The sequence below is a fragment of the Corvus hawaiiensis genome, chromosome 6, assembly GCF_020740725.1.
Source record: "Corvus hawaiiensis isolate bCorHaw1 chromosome 6, bCorHaw1.pri.cur, whole genome shotgun sequence".
Lineage (NCBI taxonomy): Eukaryota > Metazoa > Chordata > Aves > Passeriformes > Corvidae > Corvus > Corvus hawaiiensis.
The window spans coordinates 7,065,198-7,083,473 of record NC_063218.1 but is presented as its reverse complement, the minus strand read 5'-3'; the positions used below and the strand labels follow the sequence as shown (position 1 = coordinate 7,083,473).

Genomic DNA, 18,276 nt, shown 5'->3' with positions numbered 1-18,276 from the left:
ATTTAGCAAGGCTGGCACATCTCCTGCAGAGCTCCCAACTCCTTAGAGCTCAAACCACTCAGTCAAGCTGCTAGGAATAAGCAATTGCAATTCAAAACCAAAAATAACCATTGCAATTCAAACACCAAAATCTTATCAAAGCTTTGGAACAACTGTTGCTTCTTACAGGATCCCTTGAAGTCAGTCTTTGATGGAACCGGGCAACTCGCCCAAACACCTCCTGACAGTATCGATGAAGTTCTTCCAATTCATCTTCAATCAGGATGGCATCCAAAGGCTCGCTCTTCTGAATCAACTGCTCCCCAAAAACGATTAGCTGATCAATCTTATTGGTGTTTAATGTTATTTCCTGTTGGAAACCCTATTTGGAACATAAAAGAAAAATAATTACTTCTTCATTGGCCCTTTCCAGCCTAAGGTTTGTCCCTGTTTCCTAGCTCACTGTAGTAAAAGACAAGCAGCAATTGACATTGTTGTCTAATTTAATTTGGCAAATATCTTTTTACTCAAGAGGTCCAAAGGTTTGTTTTATCAGCAGAATTACAGTTCCAAATGAAGAGGCATTTTCCACCCATGTGTACATCAATATGGCTGCAGTGTCCTGAGCCTGCAGGGGATCGTGATACGAGAGCTCAGCTAATCAGAGCTCATTTTTCTGTTGGGTACACTATCTTTTTCTCAGTAGCCAAGAAATTTGTTTGGTTGCTTGGGCCTCCAGCCTACACAACAGTAAATCTACATCCCAAAGGAATAACAGTGCAGGGAGAAAGGAGAAATGAGCATATGATGTAGCAAAGAACTAGTATATTCCTCAGAATCACTGCACATTCCTGATGTCTAATTTCTGTTGAAATTCCCAGCTACAAACTATGAGCTCCTAGGAGAGGTTGTACTATGCCGCCAGAAAATAATGCCTGAATTTAGGAATATAGCTCTTACTGTTAACCAGCATCTGCTGATTTTCAGGCCAGATACCACTATCACTGACATGCATTGGCAGGAGAAAATGGCAGGACAGAACTGAGCTTGAACACTTAATCTGAATTAAATACTGCACAGCATAATTTTGATTCAGGCAGTATGTCTTAACAATTTACTGCTGTCTTCTAACAAATATAGTCCTACAGAGATCTGGTGGCTATTGTGAAGTTACAGAAAAGCAGACGATTCTGTCAGGCAAGGGCAGCCCAACAGGATCACTGGGCTACAGTAAACAACTGCTTCATGAGGATACGTACATTTAACTGGCGCATTTTGTCGTCAAAGTTACTTTTTGAGAAGTGCTCCACGTTTGTCAGCTGTAGGTCCATTTCTGTGAGCCAGACAAGGATGCTTTCCCTTGTCCCCTCAAACTCATCTCTCCGATTGGTGAAGTGCTGGATGGAAAAAAGGAGCCAGTGTTACATGACTTCAGCTACTAGAAGAGACAGGTCACAGGAGCTCTCTGAAATCAGTGTTTTATTTAAAAACTCCTGTTCACCTTAAAGGCCATTAGGACACAAACAGCAGCATGCCATGTATAAAACCTGTCCTCTTCCTTTGATGATGCTAGAACTGTGCCCTATACTAGTACATATTTGTACAAAAGACGGAGCAGAATTTTAGCAATTCAAGATGCTTCTATAAAATTATATTCTTGATTCCACACATTCCTTCTCCCACATCATTATACCAGTGACAGTTACTTGGACTGAGGCTTAACATCTAATTTGTTCTAAACTTAAAACAGAGATAAACAAAGGAAGCAAACCCCATCTCTAATTAAAGTAAAACTATGGGATTAAAATCAGTTTTTACTGATTTTACAATGGAGAGGCTGGATCATGGATGATCACGCCAGTGTAATTAATGCACTGTTTGACATGGCACGCCCCACAGAAGCTGCTAACAGACATGCAGCTTGCCTGTTCTCATGGGTGGATTTACTGCTCAGGAAGGGGATCATGTAACATCCCAAACATAACAATTTGTAGCTGCACAGATCAAACCCCATCACTGCTCTCACTGCCTCATCCACTGACTTCTGGGAGCTAACAGTTTTCCCTGTCAGTTGCTTGCAGCACTGCTGTATTTAAAAATCTGGCAGTCACAAGTTTCCCCCAGGGCACAGCACAGAGTATCTGCCCAGAGATCAGTTTAACTGACGGGCAAGATACTTCAAAGATGTGTCACAAATACAGTCTTCAACAACATTCCCCATCAGGCAGGGAGCACAGCAGGAGCTGTGCCTTTCCATCACATCTCCATGTTTAATGCCTTGTTGGTGAATCACAACCTGGCACACAGTAGAGCTGATTTGGAAACTCCAAACCATACCTGCACTTGGGGCCCTTTTGTCTCTCTGCCTCTTACCTATGGAAAGGTGCAAGTGCATGAACACATCCACCCATTACAAGAAGGTAAGAGGAAAGTGTGATAGGAGCAATGAGTACTGCAACTGACCTCCCAAAATCTGCTTTAAGCTTTTCTTCAGCTACCAAGAACCGATCTACCAAGGTCAGGTTTACACCATGTACTCGGTGACTCTTCCAGAGCTGCTCTGCTGCGCCGGTAGCTCAGGACACACAGAGTAGCTCTGATGTAGGCTTTGCTCTTGGGTAATTCCTGCAGAAACCTGCGAGTGCTCCTCACTCTCTCACCCCACCGTGCCACTACCTTGAGTCTCCTGAGAATGGAAGCGACTCGTTTCTGGAGGTTATCCCAGCGCTGGTTGCCCTCGTGCACCATCTGTTTGAGCTTGCTGGCAGAGTCAGTGCGGTTCTCGCGGGCCAGGCGCCGGTACTGCTTATTGATCAGCTCCAGCTGCGTGAGGCGCTCATGGATCTGCCGCTGGAACGCCTGCAGGGCAAAGTGAGGAGCTCATTCCCTGGTAAGAGTCAGGATGTGGATACTACCCATCAAGAGAGATGATGCAAGAGAGATGATGCACTCTCCCTTAAAAACAGACCTTCCAACAGCAAAACTAAATTCAGATTTTAAAACCCATATTTTAAACCATCTGCTCAGACTCAGCTCACTGGGAAAAGGAAGAAAAAAATAAATATCAAACTACAAAAGTCTCTTGCCTATAAAAAGCAAGGCTTTAACTTATAAGTGTCTGTTCTGAGCATTTTATTCCCCACATTAAAAAAAAAAATTCTGGAGACAAACAGACATCTAGCAGCTGCACATTCACAAAATTATTTACATTCCCCATACTACCAATGCCAAAGTAGCGTTTTCTAGTGACCCAGGCATTTTGCACAGACAATAAGTATTCAGCAGCCCGATGCTGACCATAAAAAAGGAAGTTAAAAAATTCACCTCAAATTTCTTCAGCTCCTCTTTTGCATGTGTGTACAAAACCTCTGAAGAATTAGGCCTAGCTGCTATACTTTCAGATGCTTTTAGCCAATCTTCAAAGCGAGAATAGTCATCCAAAAACCTCTGCCACAGACGCCAGGTTTCCTCGATTCTGAGAGAGCAAGAACAGAAAGGTTTTATCACAAGCTAACTATCAACTCTGGATTCTTTCTTCCTCCTCAAAATTCAGCTTGTGGCAACAGCTACAGCGTTTCCTCCAAATGCTGCCACAGACTTCTGTAGGGTAAGAAGAGAGACGTACTTCATTCGCCTTTCCATAGACATGGCACAGATGTTTCTCCACCGTCTGTCCAAGCTCCTGGTGGTTTGCTGGATGGAGTCACACTCTGTGTCATTAGCACACGCATCTGAGTCGTGGAGCAGGACTTCACAGATGCTAAACACGGACTCCACGCCCGCCGTGTGCTGCTCTATGTCTCTCTGCAGATCCTGCCATTGGCAAAAGAACAGCGTCAGTGGAAGGAAACATGCACGGCTACATTTCAGCCATGCCCCTTCAAAATGCTGCAGAGGATGGGGAAAGAGCAATTCCTGTGTCAGGAAAAGCTTATTTAGCTTTAGAAAAGACTTGCAGCATGAGCTGTGCAGATGACACAGGTCAGGAGAGAAATGCCATGCAAAAAAAGGGCTGTCTATCTTTGGTGTCTCAGTCTAAACTCAATCTTCTCATTAACAGTCTGGACAATTTTAATGTGCAATCAAATCCAAACCTTACTTATACTATAAATAAATTCTTACTAATTTTGACAGCACAAGATGACTGTCTCATATCAGGTTACTACACTGAAAGGCTTGTCAGAGAACTCCTAGTGCAGTATGTGCATTTTTGTGACTGATCACAGGCTGCAGCATGAAACACAAACACAAGTACCTGGTGTTACACTACTTTTCTTACTCTCTCTCCTAGGGCTCCTGTTCTCACAGACTGTTTCAAAGGGTCTGGCAAAGGACCTTTTGTCTAATCTACACTACAGGTTTCTTCTCCAGAGCCTGCATCTCCGTGATAGTCTTGCCTCTCATCCTGTACCCATCACTACTCCTAAAGTCACTGTAATTGAAAGACAGAAACAAGGCCTTATCTAAATATTTCTTATTGAAAGGTAGATCCGTACTATGCTACCAACTTTCAATATTAATAAAATTACAACAGCCACTACAATTCCATTTTTTCAGCCCATTTCTGGCTTTTCTAATGAAGAATACAGAGACTTTTGCTTGAATAACACTAGAGCAACAAACACAAATGAGCATTTTCCTGACAAAAGTGAACTGGAGTTCCCATTAAATGGTATTTACTGATTTCAGTCAACAGATGAAGCAGAATTGGTTTTGCTCTAGACTTAAAAAAAATCCCCCAAACAAAGCAAAACAAAACAAAACAAAACCTGGAAACAGACATAGCTTGTAGCAAATACAAAAGGAGTTGAAGAAAGATTTTTCCCAGAAGACAACAAGCTGCAAGGAGTCAAGGAGTTGAGTATCACTCAGTGGCAGTCCTCAGTGGTTATGTGGGTACCTGAATCAAGGCCTGAGCCATAAACGGTCAAAATATGGCTTGTGGGATTTGTAGTAATGAACAGCTTTAAGGAATGTAGGAGCAAAAATCTTTAGATGGATGAGAGACTGCCAGAAGGAGACCCAACAGAAATTTTTACAGGTTACTAAGGATTCACAGCTATTTACCGAGCAAGATGCATCAGTCTCTTTTCAACACAGTCTCTACAGCTGGGAGGAGGCTCTACCTCACCATCAGTACCTGAAGCTTTATGAAGTCTCTTCTGAATTCACTACATTCCACTGGATTTACCGGTGTATTTGTGAAAATGAGAATTTTGACCACAGATTAAAATTAATTCTAACTTGCACTTTTGGTAATGTTACTGACACGATCTCATTACTTCAGGCCATGCCTGGGTTCATGGAATAGCCCAGGCAGAATCCATGCTGTTTTCCAAATGACCTAACTGCATTAAGTGAGACAAACACAACAAACTAAGAGAGAGGGTGAGGAACATACACTGAGCCCCACAAGGTACCATTCCTTCAACTCTGCACTGCATTGCCCAGAGAGCTTAAAGAGACTACACACTGCTAGATTTTTGCATTAGTGAAACACCTTTGCAATCTTAAAATTAGTATCATTCACGTTGTAATAACATGCCATAAAATACCTCTGTGGATACACAAGGCTTTTAAATTTCATTATTCAAGACTGCACAGGTAAAGCTTTTCCAGTCATGGATGTCAAATAAAAGAAGCCTGTAGGGCATATTTCTCACCATTGCTCTGCTTTTGCTGAAATAATTGTTCAGATAAAACCAGGAAAGATCTTTTTACTTGTCGCATTCAGATAAATGTTTCACTAATGCGGAGCAAAAGCAGCTTTTTTTTTTACTGTGGTCTTTTTAATCAGCACAGTCTTCTCATACTCAGCCTGATAAAAAGCTACAGTAGAAGTCTAGAGGTGCCTAGAGGTCTGTATGTAAAACAGCATAAAAAAAAAATAGTAGCTCTGAGCAGCAAATGATGGCTCTTAGAGCTAGCTGAACCTTGAACGCCCATAATAAAAATAAATTAGTTTGGACACAATTCCTTTGTGCTCCATGCTCTGCTCAGCCTGGCAATTTATTATGGCCTTTGAGAATGCAAAAGGTTTGGATGAGAAGAAAATATTTCCTTGTTGTTTATATGGCCATTCACAATTCAGATTAAACCATCAGAGGCACTGGGCCAAGCTTCTGGTGATGGACCAGCTCCTGCAATGGAGTCAGTGGGAGTCACCTCCACTCCTGTCACAGAGGAGCTGGCCCATCCCGTGACATCTAGGACATGAGTGCAAGGACAGCCACACCAACCAACGTAGAACAGAGTCCCCAGGTTTGGGTCACTCAGGGATCCTTAGACATGAAAGCAGAAGCCAGAGAGAAAAGATGGAATGGATGGGAAGGACATCAGTAAGTGTTCCTAAAGGCAGACGCCATAAAGCTTCCAAGCTTCCAAACTTGACAGACTCATTCTTGATCTTTAGTTTTTGGGCAAATACTGTTGTTTAACACAAAGGCCAGATGACAGCCAAGCACTCAGAACTGGGGCAGACTTACAGCACAGCCCTGAGCAAAGGATGACTCCACCATCAAGTCTGCACTTTGGAGAAGTCCCTTTTCCTCGCTGGCTAGAGAAATTTACTACAGGACTATCCAACTCCTCTCCTAAGATGGCCCTGGTAAACAAATGCCTTGGATAAATGCCCACCAACACCCAGCAGTGTGAGGTTGGTTCACACTTGTTGTCTCAGCAGCATTCATGTGCCAGCTCCCCCAGCCCTGAGGGATCTTCAGAGCCTGCCTCTGGATCAAACCTCAGCCAAAGGTGTGTCTGCACAAGTCCACCCTCCAAAGCTCAAGCATCCTGCTCTGCTAAACTTGCTCTGCTGTCTGCAAGGAAGGGACGAGAACTGGAGCCAGTGGGGGCAATGCATCAAATCGCAGCACTTGGATTGGTCACGGCGACTTTGTGGAGAGCAGCATTCACGCCTTGTCAGTCTAAGTCATCCTCATGTACTCTGCCCACTGTCTGTGCCCTGCCTAGTCCTCAGGAAGTCTGCTGTACTGAACTGAGCAAATTTGCTTTTGTTTGTATTTTGCATGTTTTCCTTGGGTGAATGGGGAGAGGGAGAAGTAGGGGTAATTCAACACAATACTGAAATTACTGCAAGCAAATACAAATTTTCCATGTAGCGCATCTTGGCAGGAACGTGCCATGCAAAGCAAACAGTCAGAAGGGCTCACTCAAGAAAAGAAACAGGTGATTTTATACCAGGACCAATCAGCAGCATTTTAGCTCATTTACTCTGGCTGCTGCTATTTCCCACCTGCTGTTCTGCCAGTCTCTTCTGGATTTCTTGGTCATCACAGATGTCATAAACAACAGGCTTGGAAAGCTCAGACTCAATCCGGGCCAACCAGGTGCGAAGGTTACTCATGTTTTTGTCCAATAGTTGTATAAAAGCAAATGTTTCCTTCAGCTTCTTCACCCTAAGCAAACCAGGAAGAACATTCTGTTACAAAGATGGTCAATCAGTGGAAAGGCTGTTAGCAGGAGAAGGTGATGACAGGCATAGCTTTATGAAGCCATGTCACGTCAAGCTGCTGCCTGTAAATCAGAGCCATGTTTTAGTCAAAACCTACCCAAATTAGCTCAGCAGGCCCTGCTCTACAGCTGCAAGCAGGTCTTGGGTGAAGGCTTTAATGAAACTGTATAAGCAAGGTGAATTTTCATCTGCGAGGGAACACTGAACATTCATCCAAGTGGGACTTTGTACCAGAATTTGCTGCAGTTAAACTAAAATGGGTATCTGTGGTCTGATTTTCCTGCTGTGAATTATACTCGGTGTCTTCTTCAGCAAGCAACAGGCCCACACTAATCAACAAGGTACCACTTTGCCAAGAGAGGCAGAATCTGCACAAACCACCGCTCCACCTGGGAAAACCATAGAATCACAGAATGGTTTGGGTGGGAAGGGCCGGAAAGATCACCTTTTTCCAACCTGCCACGGGAAGGGACACCTTCCACTATTCCAGGTTGCTCAAAGCTCCATCCAACCTGGCCTTGAACAATTCCAGGGACGGGGCATCCACAGCTTCTCTGGGCAACCTGTGCCTGGGCATCACCATCCTCTGGATGATGACAGGAGAGGAGAAGGCCTGAACAACAGCTACTATAGAACTTGTAGCACCACAACATTAAAAGCTCTTCTAAACACCACACGAATGAGTACAGATACGCCAGACTTTCCTGATGAGTGAAAAATTAAAAAACAATCCTGAGGGGGGAGAATAGTACATGGCCAGGGAGACTTGTGCTGCGGGCAACCAAATGAACCACTGAGACCATTTACTTTTCTTACAGCTGTTTGTAGCACAGCTCTCAAACTGCAGGCAAACTTTTTTTTTTATTTCCAGCCTTAACAGCATATTCCCATGCCAAAACCCCGTATCAGCCCCTCAAGTTACCCAAGTAGCATGCTTTTGTATTTTGGCAAATTTGTCTCCATGTGTTGGAGGAGTATCTGGCAAACTACCTCACTGCTCTCAAATCTTTCTTAAAATTCTCATTTATCGCAATTCCCAACAAAAAATTACTAAAAAGGCAACACCAGGGTGACACTTATCACTTCAGACTTATTATAGAGATTGTCATCTAGATCTTGGTAGTTAATGGAGAAAAAAACCAAAGATCATGATTTGTATCAGACCTGTCTTGAACATCCAGATCACAAGATGAGATGAACCGTACCAAAAAGCATGCTATTCTCCCCATGAACTGCAATGGTCTACCCTGCAGTACTATAAATATCAACACTGCAGACTCTAAGGTCAGGTGAAATCATCCTACCCATGTCCTAGCAGAGCCCACTTCTTAGCCAGCATTGCTTCCCTGTGCTGGTCTCCTGATCTCTAGTTATGTTCTTATGCCTTAGGATGATTTTTTGAACTTTGCATGTGATTTCTAAAATGCAAATTAACAAATTAAACCTATAGCTACTACCTGCTCTAGCAACTAACAAATAAGCCTCATTATTTAAGTCAAGTGCAGTACAGAAAGTTAAAGTATGTATTGTGAAAAGGCTGAAACATTTCCTGTTCATTGGCCACAGTGGCTGGGAACTGTCACCATACAAACAAAACCAGCAGTGGGTCTGCAAGGGCATCTTGTACAAGGGGTTCTCTGCATGTCCCCAAATGCAGGGGATTGTTGAGGAGTCTGACATGAACCCTGATGTACTTGGCAACACCAGCATTGTGCAAGCTGCGACTGGGGCAGGGTGAGGGATGTAATGTCATGCAGTGCAGGCAGGGACAGATTGTTCCAAGGCAGAAGTGCCCAGACAGGGTGCCTGGACAGTGTCCTGGCCCACTGTCCTGCCTGCTACCAAACCATCCTGCCAAGTTTTAGAGAAGAGTGGTCCAAACTGCCAGTAATGAGTGGGTTTTGCAGCTGCCTCATGGTACAGTGACAGAAGACATGCAGGATACCTAATCCATAATGAATATGCCACCCTGTAAGCAACAACTGATCTTATTAACAACCTTAAGGTAACCAAAGAGGATACACATGTCAGCTAGACACTTGATTCAAGGTAAAGCACTTATGGAGGAGATATGGGAATAATCCTGCTGGATTTGTTCAGTCCTGTTGTTTAGTGTCAAGGTACAGAGTAAGGCCAGAAAATTTAGGGTCTCATATGGATTAGGAGCATGGAAAGCTTCCCCTACCCCTTGTCCCAAAAGCACCAAAAGCACTTTCAGTTGTTCTGTGAGGGTTCGAAGAACACAGTCCTACACTAAAGCTCCTGGCAGGTATTTAACAACTCTGCACTCTCCCAAAGTAAAATTGGTTATTGTCTGATTCATGTAACCCTGCAAACCAGCCTGAAGGATTTGGCCCAAGTTGATGTTCCTGCCTTGTACCCACAGAGCTGCTGACAGAGGTGCAAAGCACCTGCCTCTGCCCCTTTACACTGACTCTGCTTTCCACTGCTGGAGCTGATTGAGAGGAAACCAGTGCATGACAAAAGCATTTAGCTGCTCTTACTTTTCTTAACGAGCTTTTTTTTCAGAACTTTGCTCCCAAGTTCAACCCTGTATGCAGACAGCATCTGGCTCCCAAGCAAACAGCTGCTGTATAAATCTTCCTGCTCCTGGTTTTGCTTCTATTAAATGGTACTCAATGAACATGCCATTGCAACATTTTCTGGTGCTGTCATGGGCTGGCAGTTATTTATCCAGAACAACTAACTCCTGCTCTGCCCTATTCCCACCAGTCAATTTGGATCTGACTGGTTATGATGCTCAGCAGACTAACAAGGCATGTAGTCCTCCAAAGGCAGGTGACTCAGGAACCCTTTTCCCTGGAGAGATGGACAATACAGGCTCTGTGCTGAGTACAGAATGGAAGAGTCACAGCTGAACATCTACACTGTTGCATTATTAACTCTGCATGACTTCAGGCCACTCAGGAGGAAAGCAAGGCTTGATCTCCACCCTGTCCCTGACTGTACTCCGTGGCAATTTACTTCCTGCATATTCTGTGATGCTTCCCACAACTGCTCTGGAGACATGCACATGTTGGGACCATCTGATGGCACACCTGACCTGCTGAAAGCACAGCTTACTGTGCTGCTCAGGATCATCTCTGGCTGCCTGTGCTCCTGTCTCTGCCTGTATCCACCTGCTTCCCACGCCTAAGCTGCATTACAGAAAAATTCACAGGTTGCAAAGCATCTTTCTTCAGTCTGCATAGTGGACAGATGAACACAGACAAGGAAGTCCAAAGCAAAACCAAACGATACTGCATTGTAAATAAGTGTCTTCATGACTGAAAGCACATTCAATAAATTTAAGAAGCAACAGTTTTAGAATCCAAGCATGCCTTTTTGCACCACCACTCCAATATTGTTTCGGATTAGAAATCACTCTGAATTTCAAATGCTGAATATCACCATAAGTATAAGGATCTTTATCTTCTAGTGTTAATAGAAGCAACAGTCTCAAAGGCAGCATCATTGTGGTACTGAGAGCTTGTATTTACTTTCTAGCAATTGTCACTAGACACACCATTGTAATTAAGTAATTTAATCTGTTATATATTCTGGATAGAATTTGGCATTTGCCAGTCATTTAAACACCCTTAATGCACTAAGTCATTAATCTCAAACTTGAGCTAAGCAGCCAAAGAAGACTAAAAACCTAACAAAACTTCATACTAGTGCAGTGCATAAATGGGAGGGCAGCCTTGTCCAGATATTGCACTGGCTGATGTGCTGCTGTCAGCAGACACAGAGCCCAAGGAAAAGGGCAGAGTTCTACACTGAAGCAAGAGGTAAAATGATGAAAAACATGAGTATCCTCAGCTTGCACAGAAGTCACAGGCAACTGCCATTTCCCTGGCTACAGCTCAAAAAAAAGAGTGAAACAGACTAATTACATTCATAAAAGTCTTAGTTTGCAACCACCATTCTCAGATGCATATCTGCACACTGAAAATATTCTTACAAATCACCTGCTCTTTGCATGAAGGAAACTTCTTGAAGTCTTTCGAGATGCATCCTGACTATTTCTGGGTAAAGACAGCCCTTCTGGGAGCGGGGTGGGGGTGCACAGTGCAATCCTCCAAGCCTGGGGGCAAAAGCTTCCCACCAGGTCCAGGTGATCAATCACCCAACACACAGTCAATTAACAGCACTAAAAGTTCAAGTACAGCAAAGAAAACCAGCTTCTTCCAGAGGATGGAACATGCCACCACTGTTGATTTGAGTTCTTCCTCTATGAAATGCGATTCTCACGTTAATTGAGATTGGTCAAACAGGAAAAACTTACTGTTTACAGAAAAAAGGCCCACTTATCCATTGTTCACTTCCCACTGAGAACTCACCTGCCACAATTCAACATGCCTCCAGAAGGGGAAAAAAAAGAAGATAATAATATTTAAAAATCCAATTAAAATATCACCACTAATCTCAAAAAAACCTGACAAATTCAGACTTGTCTTGTCCTTTGCAATGGGCCAAGCTAAAAAACCACCCTGATTAGCACTCAGACACATGCATAAGTTGCCTGGGATAAGCCAAACAAAGCCAGTTTTTAAATATTTTAATCTTACACCACAATAGAAGTGGCAGAAAAAGAACAAAACTAGGAGATTACAACTAAAAGCTGTCTGCAAACGTGAACAGAAGGACTAACTGACCTGACTCGAGATTGGATTTGGGTCTTAATACCCTCAATGTAGTTGCCAGCATTGGGTTACAAGAGAAAATCATTAAGCTGTCTCAGGCTGTGTCACTGCATGGCCCCAGAAATACACAGTGTATTTGTAGTAACTACTCAGGAATTACCTAGCAGTAGGAGGAGCTTCTAGGTTGATTGAAATGTATTCACACAAACAAAAAGAATTACAAAATGCATGCCAATTGCATTGCTTTAGCTGTCAAAATGCTGCAGGAAAAGGTACGGGGGGAAGCTCAAATAAGGTAAATAGTAGCATTCAAATTTTAGTGTCTGAAAGAATGAAAAACATCCTGACATATATTCAAAACTCTCCTTCACAAGTGCAAATGTCATAAGAAAAAACGACTATCATACATGTCTTTTGGAGGAGGAGGAGGGGCTGAAATGGCCCTGCCAGCTGACAGGATTGTTTACCAGCGGCAAAACAATGAGATGCACAGCCCAGGAAACCTTTGTTCAGTGAGTCGCAGGGGGAGCTTAACCGTGTGAGGGACAAAAGACGCGGTTTGGAGAGGTGATGCCAAAGGCAGGTCTTAGGCCTTTCGTATGAAAGGCAAGGCCATTTCTCGGTCCGTGCTGGTGCCGTGCCAGCCGCCCCGTGCCCGTGGGTGTGTGTGCGCAGGGAGAAGCGGCGGGCGCGCCGGAGGAGGCTTTGGGGGAGGCTTTTCTCTCGTCACCCCCGCCGGCGAGCCCAAAGGTTGTTACCACGGCTCTCCACCGCCTCGGGTGCCGGCCCCCGAACACAGCCGATTGCAAGCGAGAGGCCCCTGAGCACTATTCCTGCTGCTAACGTGCCGCACTTCCCACTCATCCACTTGTCCAAGGCGAGCTGCGGCGAAGCAGTGGCGCAGCGCATCCATCGCATCCATCGCTCCCCCCCCGCGGCCGCCGGGTCCCGCTGCTCCTCCAGAACCCACCGGCACCGCGCCCGCGGCCGCGCACCCACACGGCACTTACGGTTCGCACGAGAAAACCATTCCTCAGCTTGCAAATCCCAAGCTGCAAGGGGGGACCGTCTGTGCGACCAGGCAGGCATGGAAGAGGAAACCCCTCCTCCACAGATGCCCTATTTATTCGCCGCTTTAGCATCCCGCGTGTTGGGGGGGGGGGGAAGCTCGCCCGTCCTCCTCCTCCCAGACCCTGAGCTGGGGGGACACCGGAGCTCTCTCTCCCCCCTATTTTAACCCCTGCGTTTTGCGTTGGGATTTTTACCTGGCGAACGGCCGCATCCCTCCTCAGAACAAAACCACGAGAGCTTTATTCTGACACAAGAGAATGACTAGCACGTGAGGAAGCGCACGCCGGGCGGCTGCCCGCGGCTGGCGACAAAAAAGGTTGCGGGCTGGAGCCTCCGGCACCGAGAAAGGTGGATGCGGTGCTCATTTCTTGGGAGAAAGAGGGATTGGAGCCTCAGACCCGGATGATTTGCAGCAGAGTCAGTCTGAAGCGAACCCAAAAAAACGAGCACACGTACATCCACGCACAGGCACCACGTACAAAGATGTATCCTTACTTCCCCTGCGTTCTGCTTTCTCGCCTTTACCACTACATCCCTGGTAATTAAGTACGAATTAAATCCCCCACACACTAACCTGTCCTCTCTTTACCCTTCCAGAGCAGGCAGAAGGCCTCCAGTGCAAATAGCCTGTTATGCCTGAGGACAAAATAACTTCTAATCTTCATTTATGATATCATTCGTTTGTGGAAAAACACACTGTCATGATTTCTGTGTGTTATGACTGCCAGAGATCACGGGGTGGGAAAAAAAAGGCGGAAGTCGGAGAACCTTGGGTTACAAGTCATTCCCCACCCAGCCAATATCAGGAAAAAAATAAAGAAGTTGTGATAATCCCACCAAAAATGCAAAGAATGATTTTGAAATCAAACGTTTCTCAGTATTCAGGTAATTTTCCACAGACCTGTACTGACTTGCTGATGGCTCACATGGCAGAACACACAGTGCCTGGGAGGACACAGCACACTGTGAGAGGGCTTTGGACAATTGCACAAGTAAATCATGCCCAGTCACCTCCACAGTTTATTGTCCAGGGTGGTTCAAAACCACATTTGAAATGGTAAATCTGAGCAAACGGGGAGATAACCCCCAGCTTTGCAGGCAGACACTGGGAATGAAGACGGTGTGCGGAAGACAAGGACGGCCCTTGCACTGCCAGCTCCTCCTGCTCCCTGCACACATTGCATAACCAAAATAAGCCCAACCATCATGCCTGAGACAATAATGAATTCTGTCACAGCTTTTACACTGGAGAGAAGCGTAATCCTCAAAGGACAGAGAGAACACGGAAAGAAAGCAGGCACTTTCTAAGTGAGATTTCAACCATCCACATACTTTGCATACCAAAAAAACCCCCAAGAATTAAATTCTACAGGGGTACTGCCACGAACCAGCACAATTCTGCTGGACGTTGCTGTCTTATTTACCTGGGGAGGCCTTTCTCCAGCGTATTTTGCTTCCCTTGCCATGCAGTATTGATCTGCAGCAATTTAAAAAGACCTTCGAACCCAGAGTGCACCCACACTGATTGTGGGTTGCCACAGGGTAGGACAGCACACCAACACGTGGTGCCTGATTGTCTGCCCTGCCAAAGGGTGATCAGTGTGGTGGAAAATAAACAGAGACCAGCTGAGAGGTGCTGTGAACTCACTCCCCAAACCCACCACCTGGGCCCTGCTGCTGTCAGAGTGACTTGTGGGGCAACCCAACCACAGTGAAGGGTGAAAGGGAGGAGAGGAAATTGGCAGCTCACTGGAACTCCCCATAAAGCCTCCGTGGACCCCCGGCACACCACAAAGTGGTGTCACTGGAGAGCTTCAACTCCTTCACATTTTTTTTGCAACCTGAGAAGTTTCTGTCTGTTTGGGAATTTCAGCCCCCCAGGGTATGCAGGAAAGAGCTGAAAACACGTTGAATCTCCAAAGTTCGATGACGGAAGGAAAGGGCTGACTTTGAGTGTGGCAGTTTAAGATTCCAGGACTATGCAATGATGCTGACAGCTTGCAAACACAGGGAAAAGACCCAGTTGCCAAGGCCAGTTGCATTTAAAAGAATGAGAAGGCACATTTGACCTTGCTAGCTTCCCTATTTTCATGCTTGCTTTAAAGGTCGCAGTCATTTGAACCCATTCCTGCTACATACACAAAAACTTTGCCTTTCTCCACAAGGCTGAAAACATGCACCAGACCCACCAAGTAAGAAAACACATCAGTATGCCTGTAGCCAGAGCAGCTGAGAAATTGCATCCCCCTTCCACAGCTTGGTGGCAAGTGGCAAGAGCTGCAGGATGCCCAGCGGTGCAGAAATGCAACATCAGTTACTGCAGAGACTGGTCTGCAGACCCAAAACTGCTGGAGGCAGCTCCTGATGCCCCTGGTGGCTTTAATGAAGGCTCAAGCATCATCCAAATGCTTTGCACAGCCCCAGGCAGTGCAGACATCCTCCAGTGACACAGGGGTGCTCCTCCAGCCTGACAGCAGGCACTCTGCAAACAGCAATGCAGAAGGAAAAGGTTTCCTCAGTGGGCTGGGAAGCAAAGCCTGGAGTTAGAATCAGTGGTGGATGGCCCAGGAAAGGGCACCAAGGAACATGGCTGTGCACAGCACAGTTCCTTGCTAGTTCTTGTCTGTTAATGCATGACCCAGGAGTGCTGCTCCAGAGTGGTACTGAGGATGTAAACCCCACTCCGTGGGTTTTTGGTTGTCTACCACCCTCATGCAGCCTGTGCACTCCTCTTCCTACTGCTTCAGTAACGAAAGCAAGAGATTCTGTGTCCATCCTTACAGCCAGCACAACACTCCCTTCCTGCCTGTCAGTGTGTTTGTATCCCCCATCCCTCAACAAAGACTTCAGCACAAACCTCCCATGGTAAGAGTATCTTCTGAGCTGAACAGAATTCATTTGTTCTTCTTTCCAGGCATGCTAATGCCTTGATGGTTACTTTATCCCATGAAAATTAACATTTGGGACTTTTCCAAGTCTGCAGTCAGACGGTGGCTTGATGCAACATGCAAGGCAAAGCTTTTGTCACCACACAGGCTGAGCACAGGCAGATAATGGAAGAGTTAAGTCCTGCAAGTGCAGCCATATGGCAAATCTGAGCTTGTCACCACAAACTAAGAGAATCACTTCAGGACTAAATGGGGAGCTCACCTAATTTGCCCATCTGTCCCAGGACATTTATTGGTTTAAAAAAGGTGAAATAAGCTATCAGGAGGAATGCTCTGCATTGATACATTGGCTTCCAGGCTGGTTTGGTTTCATGTTGGTATCACACAGCCATACACTGCACTATAGAGAAGATAAAATGTTAATCAGGTTGCAGGGACAGCCATGGGGACATTAGCAACCACAGAACTGAAGCTGGCAATATATCTCAATTAGATTCCTTTGTGGATACAGGTTATGTTTTAGTCTTGAACCACAGGATCAAAAAGCGCCCATCTACAAGAAAGATTCAGTGCCCAAAAGTGAAGAACTGGCTTTGAACACACAGCTACTCAATATGCATCTTCTCCTACTCCATGCCTGGCTCTGTAGCTCACTTCCTTCCCAAACCTTGGCCTGCCATGAAGACACAGTGAAATTTGGTCCTTGCTCCTGTGATGGTGGGTGGGCCACTGGGAGCCAGGTTCAAGTACAAATAAAGGCAGCAGCTCATTGTGTGTTTAACAGAAATGGCTGAAGTTGTAATATTTGACCAAAAAAAAGAGCTTCAAGTGGTCACAGGTTTGGCACGCAAAACCTCAGAAAATCTTCACTTCAATTTTACTTGCCACAGCTACTCATCTGAAAAGACAGGAGCAAAACTACCTCCTCATTTCATGGAGGTGCTGTGAAAATAAGTTCCTACAAGTAACCTTTTTTCAGGAGAAAGACAAGATTTTCTCTGCACCACAGTCAAAATTTGTCACTTCTCTCCAGGAGCACTGCCCTATCCTCAAACCCTCCAGAGCCCTTTGGCGCTCCTTCCCCAGAGGCACCTCCTCCATTCCTCTAATTTTCCCCAAGCCATGAAGCAGTGCCCAATAAAAAGGGCTTTGCACAGGTCTGCTGACATGGCATCACCTGTGCAGTGCTCCAGTCTCTTCTGCAGGGCTGCAGTGGATGCACAGCCGTTCCCTCCAGCCTCCACAGACTGTGAGAGGATGTCTGGACTATGATGGCTTAATCCAGCAGGGACAACAAAATTCTGCCTGCATCCTTTTCATGTGTTCTTTCAACACAGCTTCAATAAAATTTTTTAAACAGTTTCTGCAAAAGCAAACTGAAAAGGAAAGAGACAGTCTATCAGCATGGGCCATCACAACCCACACTTGCAGGTCACCTCGCCTCCAGACCAAGGCTCTTTGCTCCTCTCTGCTCTACCTCAAAGATGCCCACTTTGTGTCACACTGGTGATGGGCTGAACTGCTGCCTCCCCACCATCACCTGAGCTTAACAGAGGCTACTCAAAAGCACAGGAGGAACCTCATCTTGAGTGCCCCAAAGTTCACCTGTGAGTGAGGTGGACATTTCAGTTAACTGATGTCTAATTTAATTCCCTCAGACATCAAATCTCAGTGGCAAGCCAGCACCATAGCAGCAAACTCAAAGCAGAAACTTGGAAGGTTATAACAGGGCAAAATAAACTCTCAGGAGTGTACTCAGAGTCTGTTGTGAGTGTCTGGTCTGGTGGTTACTTATGACTGAGCAGCTGAGAGCCAAGCCCAAGCAAGGTGGATTAGGTGAGGGAGGAGAGGTGCTGCAAAACACTGCCATATGCTGAACCTCTCTTAGTATTAACTCCAAGGGGACCAGCAGAGCCCACAGGGATGCCTGATAATCTTGGACCACAGAGGGAGCTGCTTAAAAATCACATTTTGCCAGGCCCTTCCAGTTCATTAGCCTTGTCCTGAGCACCAAGTTGGTGGAAATCACAAGGAGAAACTGGCATATTACAGACAATTTGGAATTAAGAACACAGGAACAATCATAAAGCATCACACCCATTCCCCAGTAGCTGCAATACCCACTTAGATACCAAATACTGGGAGCCTTGTTGATGCTCTAGACAAACCCACATTAATGTACCTCAAAGCACCACTGTACACTTGCCTGAAGGTGAAC

General features: G+C 45.4%; 1 protein-coding gene across 5 annotated transcripts in view; it reads right to left on the bottom strand.

Moving 5' to 3' along the window:
• The window catches only part of SYNE2 (spectrin repeat containing nuclear envelope protein 2), a 175,831-nt gene that overhangs the window by 11,381 nt on the left and 146,174 nt on the right, over positions 1-18,276 (bottom strand). For 4 of the 5 annotated variants that reach the window (XM_048305476.1, XM_048305478.1, XM_048305477.1 and 1 more), the window contains 6 exons: positions 7,235-7,397; positions 3,605-3,792; positions 3,304-3,454; positions 2,656-2,838; positions 1,239-1,376; positions 167-361 (listed from right to left, as the gene is read on the bottom strand). In XM_048305476.1, coding sequence (XP_048161433.1) covers positions 167-361; positions 1,239-1,376; positions 2,656-2,838; positions 3,304-3,454; positions 3,605-3,792; positions 7,235-7,397 — 1,018 coding nt within the window. Of the gene's footprint in view, positions 1-166; positions 362-1,238; positions 1,377-2,655; positions 2,839-3,303; positions 3,455-3,604; positions 3,793-7,234; positions 7,398-18,276 lie in introns of those variants that run through there. The other variant, XM_048305481.1, reaches the window with a different exon arrangement.